General features: G+C 34.8%; 1 protein-coding gene across 3 annotated transcripts; it reads right to left on the reverse strand.

Annotated features, from left to right (window-relative positions):
- Nucleotides 1–3,253: 3,253 nt before the first annotated feature.
- LOC128989614 (uncharacterized) lies at nucleotides 3,254–17,240 on the reverse strand. Of its 3 annotated transcripts, none has more exons than XM_054411552.1 (8): nucleotides 16,975–17,240; nucleotides 12,599–12,721; nucleotides 11,732–11,897; nucleotides 10,473–10,693; nucleotides 8,930–9,167; nucleotides 7,608–7,716; nucleotides 5,475–5,625; nucleotides 3,254–4,056 (listed from the first exon to the last, which is right to left on the reverse strand). In XM_054411552.1, exons 2-7 carry the CDS (start codon nucleotides 12,706–12,708, stop codon nucleotides 5,486–5,488), a joined length of 984 nt encoding a protein of 327 aa, XP_054267527.1. In that variant the 5' UTR covers nucleotides 12,709–12,721; nucleotides 16,975–17,240; the 3' UTR covers nucleotides 3,254–4,056; nucleotides 5,475–5,485. The 3 variants fall into 3 exon arrangements, 2 of the variants coding, with proteins under 2 accessions (XP_054267527.1, XP_054267526.1); XM_054411551.1 differs by having other exon boundaries at nucleotides 3,254–4,695; XR_008490460.1 differs by lacking the exon at nucleotides 7,608–7,716 and having other exon boundaries at nucleotides 3,254–4,695.
- Nucleotides 17,241–17,733: the final 493 nt, after the last annotated feature.

Genomic DNA, 17,733 nt, shown 5'->3' on the forward strand with positions numbered 1-17,733 from the left:
TGTTTGTTTGTCCTTTATGGACTCCAAAACCGCTCGACAGATTGTAATGAAACTTTCAGGCATTATTAAGCATTATTCAAGGATGGTTTTTTGTGAAGTTTGGTGCAGATCTGTCAAAAGGGCTCCGCCCCAGTGGCTCTGGAGTTTCCCATGTTAACCTTATGAGTACTCATATTTAAATGGACTTAAGAATCTTTAACATCTGGTTCAACTAAACAATTTGATTCTGTGATGTTCAATAGCATTAAAAAGTTAATAGGTTTACCAACAGGGTGCAGCACTATTATTTTTTTAAATTTATGACAACAGCTAATTTGCAACCAAAAGGTGAGTGAGCGTAGCGATCGAACTTCAACCTGGAGGCGAGTTAGCGCAGCAAACGAGCTAACCTGAAGGCAAGTGAGCGCAGCGAACGAGCTCCAACCTAAAGGTGAGTGAGCGTAGCGAACAAACTTCAACCAGGATGTGATTGAGCCATGCGAACGAGCTCATCTTGAAAATGAACGAGCATTTGACATAAAACCACATTAGGACAGGATGACGTCTGTCGGGCCAGCTAGTATCTAATAAAAATAGGCTAATTATTATAATCAGCTGGTGTCCAATTAAAATATGTGATGGATGATATCCCATTTGATTAGGCAGGTGGTAAACAGCTGTTTTCAAGGTAAATCAAAGCATTCAAAGTCCATTTTAACAGGGTAGTGTGCCAAAATACATTTACAATGTGTGGTAAAAATGTCATGGCAAATCATTATGAGAATCAACGAAAGTCAGAACGGAAATACCATGGCTATCTTTTTATCACCAAACCCAAAATGGGGGGAAGAGAAATTTAGGATGGAATGAGTTCTGTATTGCATCAAGGTAGAGAAATACTACATTCCAAGTTAAGTTTGCCCCTGAGGTACTGAAAAAATACAACAGAATACATGAAAACAACACTTTTAATGTTTTACCATTGACTGTTAATAGACAGTACTGTAGTTGTTTATTTTATTATGTTATATTTATTTTTCATCCATACAAATGTGTGCATACAATGTAAACAACCAATCAAAAGACATAATTGAAATGTGTGGTTTTTATGTTATACGTTTGGTTTTTAAAGTGAATATCTTTGGTAGAACCACTAAAAACACATTCTCATATTTTTTATGACCTCATACAACAATTCTCAAGGATGGAAAAAGAAACAGGATTTTTAAGGTTAGGCAGTGGTGCCCTTTAAATTACAAAACGTTTCTAGTAATTCATAAAAAAGTATTTAAGTATCATAAAAAAGATTAAAAGTCAAAAACTAAAATTGCTTAAGTTTATGCAAAACCAATATTTACTTCTGTTTTACATGACTATAATAACTACATTTTTTGACAGATCATAAACTACTTTAATTAAGAACTTTACACTATCAATACATCAAAACAAAATCGGTCACATAACAATAGCCTACAATGGTTCTTTTTATTCTTACAAAGTTAGCCCTGCCATTTTTATACCCTTGAACCAGCGACCTCTTTACCTATACTGAAAGAAACCATAAAAAATATCTCAAATATAAACACACCAAAGACATTAAGTTTGTGTGATAATAAAGTACAACAGTACACTCTCGATTATCCGAGCAGGTTATCCGAGGTCTTTTTAGGCATAATCAAAAGGCTGCCAGGAAACAATAATTACGTTTTTAGGAAAGTTTCTTTTGAAAGTAAAGTTAAAATAGTGTGTAAAGTGATTTCCTAAAATTAATACTTTAAAATTATATGTTTGTATGTAAGTTACTACTTTTTCCTACAGTTACCTAACAATGTACATGTTCGCTCACTGATTTGAGAAAGCAAAGTGGCCAATTCGCTCACCAGTGAGACAATGTTAACATTGTCTCACTCTAATTACTTTGTCTCACTCCAGATTTGCAACATGCAGGCAACGTCGTATGCGTGCGAAATGCGTTGGCAGCACTGGCTGTAAATCAGCTGGTCAGCTGTTGTACTGTTGTATTTGTCACTTCACATTAAATGTTATATTAAAAGTTCACTTCTGTGTAAAAATAGGTTATGTTTCTTCCCAAATTTATTTGTTTTATGGTAATTGTAGGAAAAGTATAATGTGCAACTCGAGTTCAAAGTACAATTGCCTCACTCGAGAAACCATTCCTCACTCGCCTACGGCTCGTGAGTAAGGATTTCTCTCGAGTGAGTCAATTGCTCACTTTTCTCACTAGTTGCACAAATAACTATTTACTTAACTTGAATGGTTAAGGTTTTCCGAAATAAGCTGTTTGATTTATTCTTATTGTTTTCCTTAGGAACACTAACTTAAAATACCATCAATTGTATTCACTATTGTCTTTGACTCCCTAATGAGGTATGCCTACTACTGTAACCCCTAACCTCCAAATCTAAGAGACCTCTGTGTTATCCAAGTTTTTCGGTAACCGAGGCAGTGTCTGTCCCAATAAACTCGGTTAATGGGGAGTGTACTGTACTAACATTTTGTTAGAAAAACATTAAACATTAAACTCAAGATCATGGACACTACACTTGGAAAATTCAAAAACACTGACATAAGAATTATTTAAAAACACAATTTTAATTCCTAAATTACAACTACCATGCATCAAGACAAACTTCAATACATTAAAACTCAACTAAACTTAGCTTCTTTACCATCTTCCTAAGCAATTGAAAAATCCAAATAAACTTCAAATAATACTTTTATGTAAATCCTGATTCATAAAATCTTGCTGTATTTAAACTATTTTTACAAGCTTTGTATAATTATATCTCTTATACATTCATTACTTTTTCCTTTAATCTTCTCCATACATATAGGGGTATTTTTTTAAAGTAACAACCAATTGCAAAGGTTGTAATTCCCAACCCGGGCAACCTTTGCCCGATTTCCCATTGCGATTCACGTCCCTTCAAGTGCTGGTTGTGTGATAATACTGCGTTTGTAGTTTGTCTTTAAGTAACCTTGCTGATTCTGAAGCGTATGCCGTTATTCAGTTTTTTAACACAGTTATCGTGTCTGTCCTGCTGAACTTCAACTGCAGCTTGTTGAAGTTGTAATACTCTATGGTAATGTGACTAAAAGGTGCAGGCTTTTCAATGAAGGAACAAATCTTCCTGATACAATATAGAGGGCCCACTGTCATGAATGAAGAATTGACACAAAATGTTGATAGAGAAATCTGTCAAAAGAGGTGCTTCACTATTGCCCTTTTTACAATGTTGTGACAAATTTCACTACTCAAAGATGTGTGGCAGACAGATGGTATAAATGTTGACAGAAGAACACAAAAAAGTGAATGTTACATTCTTTGTATTTTTTGGACCCCTACAACGATGTTATGGAGATGAAACTTGAATTGTGCACTACAGAGACAAAACACCAATCCAGTGAATGGCGTCTGCTGTTCAAAATTGCTAGAGTCTAGCGGAATTGTTCTGCTTCACAACTATCAGCTGCAAGAACAAGAACAGAACTAGAAAATGTTCACTTGGAAGTACTGGATCATGCATTTGCCTTACAGCCAAGACTTGACACTATTATATCATAATTTTTTCCGAAACTGGAGCAATGTCTCGGTGGGGAGCACTTGGCAATGATGACAAAGAAACAGTTATATACTGATGATGGTCAGACGGCAAGGTTATAATGATGAAGGGATCCAAAAGCTAGAGCCTCGGTTTGACTACTTCAAATGTGGATGGAAACGTTGAAAAGTAAAAAAGTTTCACATTTTAATTTTTGATACATTTTAGGTTGTTAAAAGTCTCTTAACTATTATTTTATTACAGAACGGTTCCTACTTAAAAAATTACCCTCGTATCTACGTTTTGATTCTTAAGTTGAGTTTACAGTACCTATTTGTCTATCAACTTCATTGGTCCTTTTTGCTGTTTCACTTGCTATGCACTTAAATGTCTAAACACTGAGCATACTCCACTGACAAAATTTAGCCTGTTATAAGGGAAGAAATCTATCTCCTCCACTTGATCGTACCTTTAAAACAATAGCCCAACAGCTGTTTTCCAAAACGTCAATCGACTGCAACATATACATTGAACAACAAAAGTAGTGGTGGCACTTCCTCTCAAACCGGCTAAATTTTGTGAACGTAGCATAGACTTTTTTCTTAATTCGTTTGACTTCTGTTCAATTTAAGATAAACATTACTTTCACCCAACTGGCAACAAAAAGATTCTAGCAAATGTTTTTAATTCATTGAAAATAGTTTGGATACTCAAATTAAGCCTTTGTGTTTCTGTTTCATAACAAACGAGCAATACTGAGCTCAAAAAACTACAATTTAAACTCAATTTAGTCAATTGTCAACATTAGTTGATCAATCGCTTATCCTAATTGAACTAACTAAAGATCATTTTTTCAGGTCTGTGGTTAATTTTATGTTAAACACAAGTATGACAATTGAATCAATTGCTCATTATAATGCAAATTTGTGTAGTTTTTCTTTTAGTTGTAGAAAAACAACTACAATTGTTCTTTTAGTTGTTTTTCTTTTAGTTGGATACAAATAATCCAAACGTTAACATTTTTATTGAGATGTTGGACAGTAAGTTTGTTTTACCTGTTGTAACATTGATGTGAATATAAAATTTTAAGTAATCAAATATACTAAAGAATTATTTGGAGCTTATCTGTGGACTGATAAACTTCTTCGATTACCTGTAACAAAACAGAATTAAAAAGACCATAAGAAATGTGAAAGGCACAAATTATTCAAACGATAGTGATTTTAAATTTTTTTGTGATATTATAATTTAATATCAATTTAATAATTCAGCTTACAAGAGTTGAAACTGTTGAAAGCAAAGAAAAAATTGATAAGATATCAATAAAAACCATACAACTCTGAAATGAAAATATCCACAAAAAGTGTAAGAGGTAAAGATTTACCTAGAGAAGCAAAGGTGGAAATCTGATACATCAATGATGACACATACGATATAACTCCTTAGGAATAAACTAGCAGCGATTAAACAATGCTCCTTGTGTTGCTATAGTTATACAAATTCAAAATCCCCTAGATTTATTAGACTACAATTTTGTATAAGAATAACATTCTATCGACAGTTAGAATTATATTAATATAATTAAATAATAATAATGACTTTTTAAGGTTCTGAATTTTGGTGATTCTACGAGAAATGAATATTTTATTTTTCAGTAGGATTTCAACCTCGTGATTTTTTTTCATGGCAGAAATCTTGTTATATTATTATGTTGATAGGATTGCAAGATATTCCCACAGATATGCGATCGCTGTTATGATCACAAGAACATCTATGTTTTAAACAGCTTTTAAAACTAGTTTTAAGTTTTAGATTCGATTAAAAATAAAGTAATTATAAGTGAGAATCAATTTAACGCTGTACTTCAACTCAAGATTTGGGACTTTTTTTAGGATTTGGATTCAAAATTCCTGGTTTTCACCATTACTTTACCTGTGCAGAGTTCACTCAAAAAACTCAGACACCTCCTGCAGTTCTCGGTCGCGGGCCTGCTGGTGAGCCCATCGAGCCTCGGCCAAGCGCTCGCTCACCTTCCACTTGTCATGGAAGATCTGCTTGGCACACTGTGGGCATTTCTTGCCATCTGCAAAAATGTAAAATAACATTCAATGATTCAATATATTTTAGCGGTAAATAAAGACGATGTAGAACAATATTAAGTGAACAAAGAAAAAACAACTAAATATTCTAGGTTTTATGGATGGTTGTGTGTGAGAATAGGAATTTTTTTTGCTCACTCTGGCAAAAGAACAAAAATAAATATTTCACTGTCACTGAAAATTATATAGCCTAGTGTAAAATGATGGTTCTCCGGGGAAATCCTTTCCTATTCTGGTAAGCATGATCTCCTACAAAGTGTCTTTTGCTTTTGACGCTAAGTTTGTTTCAGCACATCTAAATGACACAGTTGCCATCATTAAAAATCAAAATACTTTTGCATACAAAAATTAAATTTGAATTTTTAAGTATATATGTACATATAATTTAAATTATAATTTTTAATTATAACACTGAATACAACACAAATATGCTAGTTAAAGAAACCGAAAGAAAATTTCTAATTAAAGAAATTAGTGAATTAAGTAAGTTAAGGTTGTTCCAATGAAATATTTTGAAGGTAAACCTGAAAACTATTATTTTGTAAGGCTTTTATAATCAGCCACCTTGGTAAACTGTAAGACTGGATTCTGAATATGCGTTTTACAGTGCCAAGTTAGGAAAAAATCTATGAATAATATGAAGAACAACAAATATTTTTACAACAAAATCACACTTCACAAAGCTAAATGCAAAGTCGGTACAAAATTCAAACCCTGGTGAACTATAGACCCAAATGTTCTTACACACACAAAGATAAGTTTTTTTCCTTTTCAACAGCTCTCCATAAAACCAACCCAATATCATAGACTCAGTGAAGTTTTAAAAAACTAGTAGAATCTATTTAAAGCTAGATTAAATTATTCCTGCAGACATCACTACCCTCAGTAATAGCCGTTTTACAGTTCAAGATGTTGATAAAAATGCCTATGAATATGCTACTTTTGGTTGAGGGAGGACTTTTAATACTTTTGATTACAATGAAATGGCGACCATACAAAGTAGGTATTTTAAGCCAAGTAAATGGAGATGAGTGTAGGATGAGTGGCGCGATGATCTTCTAGTCTTGTTAGTGACTAAGGCCGACATTCCTTAGACACAGCTGTTACTTAATAGCCCATACAGCTAATGGCAACTAAGGGACCTACAGATAGTTTATCCATGTTTGCCTCCTGGATTGAATAATAATAATAATAATAGGTTAAATACCTTGTATACGTCCTCAATCCAAGTCGTCTTTTATAATGACTATAGTTTCGGGGCCAACAGCCCCATTGTCAAATTTTCTGTCTTGTTAATTATTGTTTACAGCATTGGTCACCGTTGAAGTACACATATACACATACACTGACACACGAAACATTTATATTTACACGTAACATTGAAAAATTATACTTTTGGCCGGCCTAAACAAAAGTGATTACATCATTGTGCGGACCGGTACACTGACTGACTCAGTCAGTGTACCGATACAGACATGTACCGTTACAGACTTTGAGTCAGTCAGTGTACCGGTCCGCACAATGATGTAATCACTTTTGTTTAGGCCGGCCAAAAGTATAATTTTTCAATGTTACGTGTAAATATAAATGTTTCGTGTGTCAGTGTATGTGTATATGTGTACTTCAACGGTGACCAATGCTGTAAACAGTAATTAACAAGACAGAAAATTTGACAATGGGGCTGTTGGCCCCGAAACTATAGTCATTATAAAAGACGACTTGGATTGAGGACGTATACAAGGTATTTAACCTATTATTATTACTACAGATAGTGGAATCCGAACCACATGTTTGCCTTGGTATATACAAATTGGTCTAATTATCAGGATAGTACTGCGGATAGTCGTAGTACTCACTCGTGCGGACGTTAATCCACACCAGGGAGTATCGCATCCACCGTGCAGGCCTATAAATATCCACAATTCGGATATGTTGTATGACATATCACAGTTGACTGATGAGTTACCTTTAAATGGAGGGGTTTTCATGTGGGTGATGAGGCATAGCAGATGAAACAAATGTCCGCAGTAAACTCTCTCCACATGCATATCTGCAGACTCATCAGGCTCCACTTTCTGTACACAAAAAAGTTGCTTTGTTTTTTTTACTCAAATACACAATAACTATTTCTGAATAAAGTCATCAATGCTCATAAACAATAAATGCTGATATTTTACCACAATTTAAATTAAATTTGTTGAGAACTTGTTTGTGCTATCAACTGTGAGAACTCTTTTCCTTGTGAGAATTTAATCTTTCCAGTTGAGGCTATTAAAGTAGGTGACATGGTAAGACCTAGACTGATTTACTTTTTTTATGTCTAAGAGGCCAAAAACACCATGTTCAATCTCATGTGAGTCTACATCACAAAAATAACTCGAATAAAATCTATGCGATTTTGACGAAGTTTTGTAGAAACTGTGTTAAACTATGTTTATTTTAACAAGTTCGGTTTGCGAGCTAGCTTGATTGGACTATGGGATTAAGGATTTCCCATTTTTCAAAACGAACAATTCTTCAAAACATAGAATTTTGTTGTACTGCACAGAGTTAATATTTACAGAGAATAAATTAAATTTAACATTTTTACTTATTTATTATTTAATACATCATTTCATTAACACGTTTGCTGTAAGAATCCCATTGGCGGAGTGGTCGGAAAGGCGACACACCCTCGGCGTGCCAGCGAATCAGCGAACGCAATTAACATTAAAATATTTCAGTCTTGACAGAGGCAAAACAACCGTGGTGATGGTGCTATGTAATCCAGAGTGGATGTAGTTCACTGAAAAACTCACAGCAAAGCCTGGGTCCATAGCCAGTGTCTTCTACAGGGATTTTACAGGAAAATTTACTAACAACCTAAAAAACCCAACCTAGACTAAATTTAAGTGTAGGGCCAGCACAACATGCTGACATAGTTTAGTTGATCCCCGATAAATTCGGAGGTCACAGTAGACCAACTTGTGTACGCTGCACCGTGACTCTGACTATAATTGTACGCACACTGTCAGCAGGAAAAGCACTTTAATACCTTGTGGCAGCAAAACCCAACAACCTGTTAAAAATAATTTGATTTGACTAGGAATAAATCTAACACCTTTAAGGAAACATTTTAGTACAGTACAAATCTAATGTTAATGTGCAGGTTTGATGAGGCCAGGTATTAAAATTATTGACATACCTCTTAAATCTTTTTTGGTTGATAATGACAGAGATGGTGAAACATAGAAATTCTTATGTAAAGAGCATTTTTTTTCTTGAGCCAGGATTGGTTGGTTCCCTTACCTGAGGATCGGTTGGTAGACATTTTTCTTTGCACAGCTGACATTTTTCTTGAGGAAACTTTTTGACTGACTCAACAAAAAAGCTAGCGACTGGAAGCAGAGAGGGTTTGGGACTGAAGGGGGGGTCTGTAGTCTTCCTCCTGATTGGAGGTTCAACACACTGTCTTGATAGTTCGTTTGCTTGAGCAACAAAGAACCGGTGGAACAAAGGTGGAAAGTTGGTGTCCACATATTCTACCCTGTAAACAAACTTCATTGTAATAACCCCAGGTCAATCAATGAGGTAACTCCTCAATATCGTATGACAGCTCCATCCTGAAAGGACATGTCCCTTGTTCATACCTGTGTTAAAGTCGGAGTGCTATCTTCCTTGTTACCGCCTTAAGAGTCCTTGCAGCCTGGACGTTCTAACTCATAAAACAATTAAGAAAATTTTTTATCTCACAGTATACTAGATATTTAAATTACAATCACTTTGGTATTTGAAAAGATATTTTGAGGTGGTAAATAACTCTTCAGCCGCTATTTGAAAATAACAAAATTAACATTGCTCTTATGGCAGGCAAATCCAAGATGGCCGTTGGCTTCCATGGACTCCCCTGGAAATACATTTAACACAAAAAACAACATTTATAATCTCATAGTATACTAGATATTTATATTTTAATCATTTCTGGGTTTGAAACACTATTTTTGGATAATAATTAACTCTTCAGCAGCTGTTTGAAATCATCCAAGATGGCCACTAGCCTCCAAGGACTCTTAATGAAGATGTCAATGAGTATAAGGTCCAGTAAACAGTCAAGATCTGATCCAGGACAGTTGTTCATTGCTCCTGATGATGAGGTCAGCAAGTCTATGGACTCCAGCAAAACCTTCACCCACCAGAGCAGCAGACTCCACCTCAGGCCACCATACAAGCGATCCGTCTGTCATAGACCCTGTCCCACTTACTAGGTGAGGGACCACAGCTTGTACATCACGGTTGCACTCCGTGAGTAATGGTATTGATCCTAGTTTTGAGTTTTCTTGGCACACCTAAAAATCCCTTACTCTTTTCCAAAAAGCTATTTTTGCCCCGCCTGAGTAGGTGCTCACATGGGGCAGTTCACCCGTTCGTTCACCTTCAGCCATGATTACTCTAAAATAATCATAAAAATATTGAGTTACATTCGCATAGATAGTTAGTGGAATTTATATTTTGTTAATATCAGTGAATATACTGTGCATTGGAGCTCAAAGGGTTAAGATAGTAGATAACTAAGGAAATTAAGGTATTTTTAATTATATATCTTCAATGATCACAGCATAAATGTCACTTAGTGCAATAGTAAGCTTTATACTAAATGCAGCAACTATCTTCAGATGTTTATGTAAACATAGTAATGTATAATGAATTTAGCAGGATCCAGTTAAAATTAGGTATTGTTTCAAAAGATTCTTAAGATCTAACTTGGGACCTTTGGATGACTAGGTAAGCACTTAATCCAGAAATCATTGCCAAGTAAAAGTGTAATGAGCTTTTAACAAAGTATTATCCTCACCTAACTGAAGCAAGTGGATAGTCGTCAGGCACCGAGATCTTAGTCTTCAAAAAGTAACCGTCTTGACTAACTTTAAGACTCAAAGATGATGTTTTCTGACGAACTTTTAATTCGTCGGTCTCACTGACCAATTTATTTTTTAAGGTGACAACTTCATCGTAGCAGCAAGAAAGTAAGTTATCTTCAATAAAACTCTTTAAAAATTTCAGGACCTTGAGGATCTGAAAATAGACAAACAATATTATTTGTTTATTTAAAATCTATCGCTTAGTTGTATTGTTTATTTAAAGTCGCACAGGGCAAAACCCGCGGGTATAGTTATCTATAGACAACAAAAATCTAAATGGAGTGGAGTTTGATTCAAACTTATTATGTCATCTAAATGTCCTCATTGCGTAACCTTGTAGCAGCAAAACCCTGCTGGTGGATCACGTTTTGGAATGTGACGATATCTAACATTCAAAGAAATGTGAAGCTATCACCAAATTTATCTATGAGTGCCTCGACAGTAAAGATTGGAAATCCCATAGAAAAACCATGAAAATAGCAGCAAACCAGCACTAGCACCGCAAATGCTAGGCTACCATTTAAACAATTGTTAAGTCCAACAGCAAAATAATTTTAAAAAGCAAAAACCGATTTTGGTACCTATTTTTAATTTGTTTTCTGTAGATACATGTAATATGACACTCGAGTTTTAAGTTTGGTATAGGTACTTTAAATAAAAGATATATTCATGTTTTTAGGAAAAAGCATTTAGCTTGGATTAAATTATATTATCGTGGACAAAACTAATTTGCTTTTCAATATACATATTACAGTATATGTAAATACAATATTGCAATGTGCCTGTATTTAGTGCTTTGTGTAGTGTCAGTTGGACAACCTGTCAGACATTTTGAATTCAAACTGTGTCATCCTATTTGTTGTTCTTGTAACTGCCATCTAGGCCTACTTCTGAAGAAGCCTCTGAAAGAGGCGAAATATCAAGTAGGCTATTATTATGTGTGTGTTTTATGTGTTCTATCTTTGACTCGTCTGCAACCTTTCATCCGGTGAGTTAGCTGAGTCCTCTCCAAAAGATATATTCAAAAATTTTTGATTTAAAATAAATTTGTATCTATTTTTCCCTCAATATAACAACTAACTAGAGCCAACCCAGAATTAACCAACCCAATTAATAAGAAAAATCAATCATCCAAACACCACCCAATGTTCTAATTATAATAGACTTCCTACTGTATATTCTCAAACTTTACCTGAGGCTTTCCTAGATACTTTTTTGCTTCCTCCTCGCAGATTGAGGTGAGTTTTGCTAGTAAGTGGTCTGACAGAGTTTTAGATTTCAACTCAATGAGCAAAGGTGACTGTGGATAATCCTTAGGAAACTGGATACAAATCACCACTTGTTTAAACTGTGTTTTTCTGCAAAAAATAAATAAACATCAACAAGTAAGAACTGAGTTTTAAAATGAGTGTAGCACCAAAGCTAGTAAAATTTGTCTATCTTCTAGCAAAATGGAACCTTTGGAAGACGTACGTGACCTTTTTTAATGGTATCTGACCTGTGGAAGATAAAGAAATGTGAAATCATAGCCTACTTTATTTTTAAGTGGTAAGACTGTACAACATTTTAGCGGGTGTGTTGAGACAACTCCTTGTTGCCCCTGACTGTACTCGCCAAGTTTTTTGGGCCAGTTATAGACTGCACTTTTCAGCAAATTTCCCATATGGGGAATAAGAATAAGCTATTACCATAGGTCTTCATGGTAGGACCGGTCAATAGAAATATAAATGTGGAATGCTGAGTTAATGCAGCGAAAACGAGCTGGCCACTGAGGGCTCTCCCCAACATAAGTCAGTGGACAGAGCGGCACTATCCCATGTATTACAATGGGCACGTTCCGTTTTCAACACATTTTGTCATATTTTCAAGCAATTTCATGATTATTAAGAACTTGACTGTGGTGTTTTATTGTTGGGTGATGATGATTCCTTTGTGACATTATTAAAAATACACTTAGTGTTTACGAGTAGGTTAGATTGTTTGTTGTGCATTCGCATTGAATGGCACACTATGCTAAATGTTCTTGTATTTCATCTGCTCTGTTTTAAGAAAAACTTACTTTATTTCGACGCGGACCATAGACTGAACACAGGAGATGAGCCGACTACCAGAGATGAGATGTTCACAAAGCTTATGTACTTCTTCGAGTTCATTTTCAATCAAGCCCATCTACTAGTCTAACCTGGAATCATCTATATATATAATACGCTAAGCCGATTTTTGTGAACAGAACTCCTCCCTCATTTTTGGACCGATTTTGATGATTAAAGTGTCAAAAAAATTGCCCTGATCTGTAGTTTTGCAAAGTCTTTTTAGTTTTTTGATATCTTTATTAGTTTGGGCAGGATCTTCCATCAAAGTTGGGGTTTCTCCCATAAGATTAACATGGGGGAATCTGAATATTCAATTGGAAACTTTGTCTCCACTAATTTGAGAGAACCGCTGGGCGTAGAAAATTGGTAGAGGTGTCCAAAGAAAGGTCTTGGTCTGTAGATGCGTTATCAAAAGAAAAACGAAGTAAATTCGCTTAGGGCTCTGCCCCAGAAGCCTTTAAAGATCCCTCCACATGTTTGTTTACATTTTGGCCATGTTGATAATATTTTTTTAATGAAACAGCTGTTAATTTAAAAATTGTATTTTGAACAAAAACAACACACATTTATTGGGAGTTACTGAATTGTCCAAAAGAAGTATTTGCAATGTTATTTTCTGATTTTAAAATTGACTTTCTTCCGTATCATGTTATGTTTTGCAATATAACATTCCATTACGAAATCAGTGGAAAATCCTTTTATCACAGTAACTCTTACAATTATTTCTTATTGAACTATCTTATATCTATTTTACAGGTCGGTGTCTGCCTTTTTCACACATTTTCCCTATATTTTATCATATTATTCTAGACAGATCATCATAGGTTCATGAGATCATTGACATACATGTTTTTAATCATTGGAAAAATCTTCGATTGTGTAATATAATACAAAATAATACGGTACAAGTGCAGAAAGGCACGGTGCCCATTTGAGCCGTGTCCATATTTTGTTAAATTAATAGTAGTTTACAGTAACTGGATAAAACATTTTACAATGTTTATTTAGAAATATGTGCATGATTTAGAAAGTCATTAAGCTGGAAAACTGCAATATACTGCAGATTCTTCAGAGAGGTAACTTCGATGTATTCATTCAGCTTAGTGAAAACATAATAGCCTATAGATATGTATACAAATAAGAACTTGAACTCTTAGAGAGCCTTTGAATGTTATTAGACTAACGAAAAGGGATGTGCATGTTTACTAGCGCTACTCAGCAACAAAAACCATTTAATTTATCTATAAAATATACATTTTTAAAGTGCACTGAGCAGCAGCCTAAAAAATCTTTGTAACTTACCCATACTTACAAAATGCTCAAACTCGCATTGTGACATTTATAATTCGGCTTATATTTGTCCAACAAATAATTCATCTGCAGAAGAATTTTGTGCTCTTACTGTGTCTAATAGCATCCAAACACAGAAACCTTGCCTAAAATGGTACCTATCTTGACAAATTATTTGCAGTGGACTATATTACGGACCGTGGCCGTAACATTATTGAAAATAACACAACATTTTGGCTGTAAAAAATGGCCCAATAAGCAAATACTATTTAATCAGCTACTGTCATGCATGACAGAAAGGTCATATTCCTTTTAAACTAGATCACTTCATCCTTCATAAAATACGTTGATTAACAATGCATGTACACGTCAATATTTACGTAACAGCCAATTTACATTATTTTTCACTTTTTTGAAATGCCATATTCCTATGTCATTTGTATTATTTGTTGCCAATGAAGCCGCACGACCATATAAATGAGGAGGCCCCTTAAGTTCAAGAATAAAAGCCAACTTCACTTCAAGTAAGTTATATTTCACTACACCTAACATTCTGTAGAGAGATTATATTGGCAAAGTTATGTAATTGATAAGGCTGAGAAAACTAACTGACTTCCCCCATGTCAAGGAATTCCAGCTTTAACAGTAACCTCACAACCAATTTAATTTCTCAAAACTGTGCTAGAGGGTTATTCATAGGCACAGAAGTACGATATGAACTGACGCGACGTGACGAAGGAAAAATCAAACTTACAATGTAACGGATATACCTCCCTTTGAAGTTAGAACGTGTCTTCCCAACAAACGGATATATTTTTTCAAATAAAATCGTAGATTAATCTGCATTACACTGATAAAATCACGGAAGTGTTTAACTACAAAAGATCTACCAATACGATTTTAATACTATTTAAAGGTTCTTCCAAAGGAAGAGATACCAGATAGCATACTAACAACTCCGATGACGTACAGTATGGGAAATATTTTATTCATTGAATGATCAACCATATTTTGTTAACTAACCCAAGGCAATTAATATCATTATTTTTTTTACTCTTATTAATCTTTAAACAATGCTGAATGCTCAAAATATTTATTATTTCACTCAATTTATCGCAGTTAGTTGAATTAGTAAGCATTGAAAGTAACCGTCGATTTCGACGGGTTTCACCTAGTTTATTTTATTTTACTTAGCCTATTCGTTCAATCAACACCATTTTTGCAATAAATACATAGGCCTATGGACAATGTAAACATGCTAAATAATAGTTTAAATATTTGAAAAAAATAAAACAATTACCGGTAGGTCTATATAATTTGCTGCTATGATAAGATGATTAATCCTTTGAGTGCTAGGCCAATAATTCGTATTTTGCAAGACTTTTTTGTTTGTCTTTTAATTCAACTAACTGTAACCCACGGGCTTTACCCCGTATGACTTCATAAGTATTAATAAAACTATTGATTGGTTAGGTTAAGCTGAAATAAACAAAACAGAATACAGTAATACAAACAAATAATCTCACCTGATTTTAATAAGGTAATAAATTAAAAGAATAACATTCAAATGAATACAGCTGAGGTATTTTTAACACTAACTTAGGTACCTATATGGAAAGTTCCCTTTGGAAAGCAATTACGACCTTATAGGGAAATTTAAGAAATAATGGATAGTTTTGCGCAAGGTTTCTCGTCATGACGATCATTTTAAGTGCTTCACGGGGTTTAGAAGAATCATAAAGCCCCGTTCACATGGGGCGAGTTTACAAGCTACACGCCGGCTTTTTTACACGCAGCTAGTAAAATAGCTCAGTGTGAACGAAGTACTCGCTCAAAAGCTGCTTGTAAAAAAGCTCTGGAAAAAGTTAACGCTTTCGCTACTTTACACGCCAACTGGTATTTGTTTACTTTAGGGGCTTCTAATGAATTTAAAAAAAAATGTTATTTTCTCATTAATTGGCCTATTTTGAACACTTTTTACATTTGGCACTTTTGGGGCAAACGCCTATTTCACCCTAAAAATCGCGTTTGAAAATTGCAAAAAGTGCTAAAAATTTGAGTGGTACTTTTACTCTTAATGTGTTTTTACTATTACTTAGGACCTACAGAACTGAATATAATCCAACCTAACTTTATCTAATCTAATCTAACCTAACCTAACCTAACCTAACTTAACCTAACCCAACCCTACCTAACCAATGCTTAGATTAGCAATATGCCGAAAAAAGCGGATTATTAGTTAAACCAAGGTTAGGTTAGGTTAGGTTAGTTTAGGTTAGGTTAGTTTAGGTTAGGTTAGGTTAGTTCAGGTTAGGTAAGGTATGGCTAGTTATTAAGTTATTATTTAATTTAATTAGCCTAAAATCACCTGAATATTTGAAATCTAACCTAACCTAACCTAACTTAACCTTACGTTTAAACTAACCTAACTATTTTTAAACTAACCTAACCTAACCTAACCTAACTTAACCTAATCTAACTTAACCTAACCTAACCTAACCCAACCCTACCTAACCAATGCTTAGGTTAGCAATATGCCGAAAATAGCGGATTTTTAGTTAAACCAAGGTTAGGTTATAATAAACATAACATCTGCTTATTACTACAATAATAAAAACACATTTAAAGAAAGGCAAGGGGGGGAAACCCTGATTTTCAAAGTAAAAATGGCAATTGCTGAAAAATTTTCGCGATTTTCAAACGCAATTTTCAGGGTGAAATATGCGTTTGCCCCAAAAGTGCCAAACGTAAAAAGTGTTCAAAATAGGCCAAATAATGAGAAAAAAACATTTTTTTCAAAATTCGTTAGAAGCCCCTAAAGTAAACAAATACCCGCATGTTACTCAAAGATGTGTGAGGATTTGGTCCGAGTCAGCTAGGCCTACTGGAAAAAGCATCGTGTGAACGACTAAAAGCGCACTCGCCGACGTCTTTCTACACGTTTGCAAGTTGGCGAGTGGACAAGCTCCGTGTGAACGAATACAAGCACACTCGCCAACTCGCCGGCTTTGCACCGTGTGAACGAGGCTTAAGTTAGGCTCTCTTAACTTACCAACTAATTAAATGTAATACAGGTTATCTAGTATCAAAGGGTTCCAAGCTCTTATGTCTATTGTTCTCCTAGGCCCTAAGTAAAATTCCAGAAGGACGATGCAATAAGTCCGATTTTAGATTATTTTGTGTCACACAACTAATAGCTTGTAGTGACTTAGGCCTACTAGTGGATCGAATAGAGATTTCAGTATTTCACTATTAAAGGCACATTGCGATTGCACAGCGAAGCAACACAAACACATACATAACCTTAAAAGCATAACACGTAGGTACCATTATAGACAAAAGGGAGGTAGCACTGCCATGGCAGAAGTCTGTCAAAAGCGTGTCGCTGATTTTGTTAGGTTGGTATAGCAGTAAGTTTTCTTACCATAGCAATAACATGGCTTCTATAACTAGGTTGGTATAGCAGTGAGTATTTTTGTCATACTTGAATACTTTTAATACTTTAATAATTTTCTTTGAAATGGCGACCATACAAAGTAGGTATTTTAAGCCAAGTATAATAATAGTTATAGCAATAATATGGCTTCTTATGACACCAGACTCACGCAAACATGGCGGCTGGCGACACGCATCTTTGACATTCAGTGCTACCTCCAGTTAGAATTATAGCTCAGTGCAAAAGAATTGTACCAGTACCCTTACCCTACCCAAACCCAGTACCACTACCAAGAACTGAAGAGAAGAAGTGGAAGCGAAGTAGTAGTGAAGAAGAAGAAACTACCACCAAGTAGGATGAGCATTGATAGTCGAT

The sequence above is a fragment of the Macrosteles quadrilineatus genome, unplaced genomic scaffold, assembly GCF_028750875.1.
Source record: "Macrosteles quadrilineatus isolate MER2022 unplaced genomic scaffold, UCM_ALF_1.0 Scaffold_3__2_contigs__length_128488019, whole genome shotgun sequence".
Taxonomy (NCBI): Eukaryota; Metazoa; Arthropoda; class Insecta; order Hemiptera; family Cicadellidae; genus Macrosteles; species Macrosteles quadrilineatus.